Below are 4,466 nucleotides of genomic sequence, written 5' to 3'. Positions count from 1 at the left end.
TCACCATCCCCCAGGTAACCAGTTTGTGCTGCATCTTCCGAGTGGAGAGAAGCAGAGGAGAGGCTCTCCAAGCTTCTTACTGGACACTCTGAGCGTTAGGCGCACAGACAGCTCTAAATGGGCAATTTCCTAAGCAAAGTCTTTCCTGTGTCCCGCCGCCAGCCCCTGCCCTGTCAGCGCCCACCTGGACTACCCAACCGCCATCCTATTCCGCCTGTGCTGCCCCACCTACCGGCTCCTGCTCCAGCCCCAGCTCCAGCTCCTGCTCCTGTACCCGCACCCCGGCCTGCTCCCAGGCACTTGAAACAACGATTGCCTGGATTTCAAATAGCCCACAGAGGGATTATCCTATAATATCCAGCCAGTGGAGCCATGTGGGGATTCTCCCAACGGTGTATCTGGGGGATCCCCCCAAAAAACCTGTCATGTCTGCACATAATTCTATGATGTTTGGGCACTTGAGAGCAAGACCATTACCACCACTGCGACGTCAACTAGCTCTCTTGACAGCAACACCTCAGCAAGGATTTGGGACCCACAAACAACAAAGCTCCAGTGGCATCTCCCCAAGACGTTGGCCAGAGGTGAAGTTCCGAAAAACTACCACCATGGCAAAGGTGGAAGCCGTGGCTAGAGGGAACATTGTAGAAAGTGAACGCCAGATTTTGCCATCTCCACGTGAGGACAACGGGGTTCTCTCTGCCACTAGACCTTCTCCAGGGCCTCAGGATCTCTATCCCACACCCAGACAAGATAGTGTGGTTGAGGAGCCCCATGTGCCTCCTACAAGCTCCAGGGAAGACCCTGTTGGGGAGGAGCAGCCTACCACGGGGCCCGTTGTGGAGGACATGATTCTCTCCACTCTAGACCACAGCCACTTCTCCTCATCTCACTGGTCCACAACAGAAAGCGTAGGGTCTGCAAAAGACTCGGTGTCCCAGAAGGTGGTACCGGGGACGGATATTTTAGGTAGGAAAGCTATAGCCCCCACTTCAACTTAATCTGTAGGCAAAAGGGCCACTAAGCGTAAAATATCTTTAGTCTTAAAACTACCACTGCCCGGGCCACTGTCACTGCTGTGTGAGAGAGATGAGGTGCCCCCACCACCTAAGCTGCTCCGTCTAGCTCTGCCCAGTAACATAGGCACCTGGAAGGACCCTGAGGGGCAGCAGGTCAAGAACTCAGAGTCTGCCGTGGCCACTGCAGACACTAGTGCCACTCAGCCTCCCTTTCCCTTCTCACTACACCTGGCCACTCCACAGCTCACTGCCACTATCCCCATGCTGGCTGACATATCAGTCAGGCCAGTTGTATCTATTCTTCCACCTCAAACTGTCATCAGTCCACCACCTGTTGCTGCTGATTTCTTAATACCAGGCAGCTGCAATCCCATATGGAAGGTGACACCGAGTAACACAACCATTACGTTCATCGTGACAACATCAGCGATGTCGATAACTCCCATACCGCAGGTCCCCTCAACCCTTCTCCAGCCCCGTCCCTGTGAAAATGACTCCCCAGTACCCATGTGTGTGGATTCTCCCCCTCCCGTTGTCCTACCTTCCACTTCCCCTGGTCCTTCTACCAAGACCCTTTTGCCTCCTGTCCTGCCCACCAGTCCCATGGCTGGCCCCGCGACCACCACAGCCAAGGGCCTTGATGATATAATCTATATGGACACTACGCCGCTCTCCCTGGCTGTCATTTTCAGACAGGCTGCCCAGCCCACTCAGGGATCTCAGTCATCAGCACAAGTTACCAGCACACAGCACAGGTGTGCTGCCAAAAGGTCATTCCTCCACTGAAGGCCATCCCACCCACACAGAATGCCCCGAGAGGGCCCCCATAAACTTTGATGGTCCCGTTAGCCCCCATACATCCCCTCTGAAATCTGGTAAGAAGCATCAGACAGCCGCTTCTTCCTCTGACCTTGCCTGTTCCAGCCTGCCCATCATGGGTTGTGAGGCCTCTGTCACCTCAGCAGGCAGCACTGGGCACCAGCCATTCACAACCAAACTGAGGATATGGAGACCCCCTCTCTCACAGGCTGTCACATCTAAGTTAAAAAATATATATGTCATCACCCTACCAAGAGTAAGGAGAAATGCTCCCACTGCTCCTCCACTTTAGAATACATCATGTCATTGCATTAATTCTGCAGGTTCACTTTGTCACTGTGTAGTTTCATTTACTCTATGGAGGAGGCAGGTGGTAACGCAGAGCACACAGCAGTCTATCTGAAGGGACCACTCACGCTGAAATGGTCACATCTCAGCCTATTAACTCTGCATCCCTGTAAAAACTGCCTCATGTATGGTCAGTCATGTCCACCGGAACGGCAACGCTTTGTTTTTCCAGCCACGTTTCATCTATGGATGCTGCTCCCCTGATTAACTAGGCTGGTACCCAAAACCTCCCAGCAGGCTGGACTACATTGGCCTATCTTTGCTCCCCTATAGAAAAAACAGACCCATCCTGCAAAGTTAGCTCAGGACAGGTGGAACAAAATGTGGCAAATCTATGTGTTGGCCAAGAACATTAAAAAAATCCAGTGCTGGAAGAGACACCTTCTAGCATTGGCTAAAACAATCTTTCCCACCATGGCTAGTCCCTTTACTAGGCCCCTTGATATCAGTCATAGTTTTCTTTACTATAGCCCCATGCATGGTCCAATTTGTAATGGCATGGGTGCAAACTCTAACCAAGGTTGCAGTAAATCAGCTCCTGTTACACCCCACAGCCCCCTATATTCTTTTGCAGGAAGTCCACAACTGTCCTTAAGTCACGCAGGAAGCAGCCATGGAGAAACCACTTCCCTTTTCCTAGTGACTAAAGAAAAATTGGGGAATGTTGGGAGTGATCAAAGATTTACTGACAAGGACTTAATTAGGGCGGTAAAGAATTTTGCCTTGCATCCAAGCTTGATAAAGTGGTAATAAAACTGACCTTGAGATGCTGGATGGGACTAGCTGAAGGGGACAGTGAACTGGGCCTCACATCAAGGACACAACGATGAGTCACCCCTTGGGAATCTGAGTTTAGAATCTATGTAAGAGACCATTCCCCCTTATTTTTTTCGCAGTAGCTGCGGACCCCACCCTAGGGGCTCTGTCTCAACTGCTGTCCAGGAGCAATAAAGTCTGCTTGCTCAGCATTTTTGCCTTTTGCCTCCCTTTCTTGAGGCCGGTCACAGAAATTGGGACAAAACAACAGTCACCCCAGATTACAAGGCAGAGAAAAAGGACATTTTCCAGATTAGGTGGCTCCAAAAGAAAGAGGCAGGCACCCATATTCATTGGATGAGAAAAGCTAGGGGCAGAACCCAAAATTAGATGGCAGAGAAAAGCAACAAGACATGTCATATTATGTGGCAGATAAATGAAAGTAGCAGGCACCTCATATTAGGTGGCAGAGAAAAGCAAGGAATGCACCCCAGAATAAAAGGCAGAGAAAAGAGGCAGTTACCCCAGATTAGCTGGCGGAGAAATGCAAGGGGCAGACATGCCAGATTAGGTGGCAAAGAAAACCATGAGGTTGACATTCCATATTAGGTGGCTGACAAAATAAAGGGGGAGACACCCAGATTAGGTGGCAGAGAAATGCAAGAGGCAGACACGCCGGATTAGGTAGCTGGCAAAAGAAAATGGCAGAAACTAAAATTATATGGTTGAGAAAAGCAAGTGGCAGACACCACAGGTAAGGTGGAGGGGATAGCCAGAGGCAGACATGTCAGATTAGGTGTCTGACAAAAGAAAGAGGCAGGTACCACAGATTAGGTGGCCGAGAAAAGAAAGAGGCAGGTACCACAGATTAGGTGGCCGACGTAGACACTCTGATTATTGTCTGACAATAGAAAGAGGCAGAACCTCAGATTAGGTCGTTGAAAATAGCAAGAGGCAGACTCCCCAGATTTGGTGGCAGACAAAAGCAAGATTCAGTCTCCCAGGAATAGGTTGCTGAGAAGAAAGATGCAGGCACCCCAGATAAAGTGGCTGAGAAAAGCAAGGGGCAGGCACCCCGGATTAGGTGGCTAAAAAAAGCAAGATGCAGAAACGCCAGATTTGGGGCTGAGTAAAGAAAGTGGCAGACACCCCACATATTTGGCAAAGTCTTGGCGGGGCTTTGAAATGAATTAAGTACTATTGCCTTAACTATTATAGAGGACACCAAATTATGAGCAAGTCCTCAAGTCTAAAATTTACAAAAATGGTAAAATTGTCTTCAAGGTAGATGAAAAGTCATTAAAACTTGGATTTAAGTATTGATAATAAGCTTAGAAAGTCACTGTAGCTCATGACATTTTACCTATCTTGGCCATTGAGCACCTTTTTTTTTTATTAAAAAGTTTATTTTTACATCATTTTGCACATTTTTTTTCATCTCACTTGTAATCCCCACGGGTTTCCCATCACCAAATCACCCCTGTGCCACCACCATAGTCCCGTGCATTTCCCTCCCTTCCCCCC

General features: G+C 49.3%; 1 protein-coding gene across 1 annotated transcript; it reads left to right on the top strand.

The window, feature by feature from the left end:
- Positions 1-117: 117 nt before the first annotated feature.
- Positions 118-1,400, top strand: LOC101625681 (nuclear pore-associated protein 1-like; the record flags this gene model as incomplete). The annotated part of the gene is made up of 2 exons (XM_012734957.1): positions 118-172; positions 1,009-1,400. Coding segments are annotated over exons 1-2 (447 nt in total), but the record flags the coding sequence as incomplete, so codon positions are not given.
- Positions 1,401-4,466: the final 3,066 nt, after the last annotated feature.

Source organism: Condylura cristata, unplaced genomic scaffold (assembly GCF_000260355.1).
Source record: "Condylura cristata isolate star-nosed mole 26May11 unplaced genomic scaffold, ConCri1.0 scaffold00181, whole genome shotgun sequence".
In the NCBI taxonomy this organism is placed as follows: Eukaryota; Metazoa; Chordata; class Mammalia; order Eulipotyphla; family Talpidae; genus Condylura; species Condylura cristata.
The sequence above is the reverse complement of the archived record's forward strand: the minus strand, read 5'-3'. Positions and strand labels throughout refer to the sequence as shown.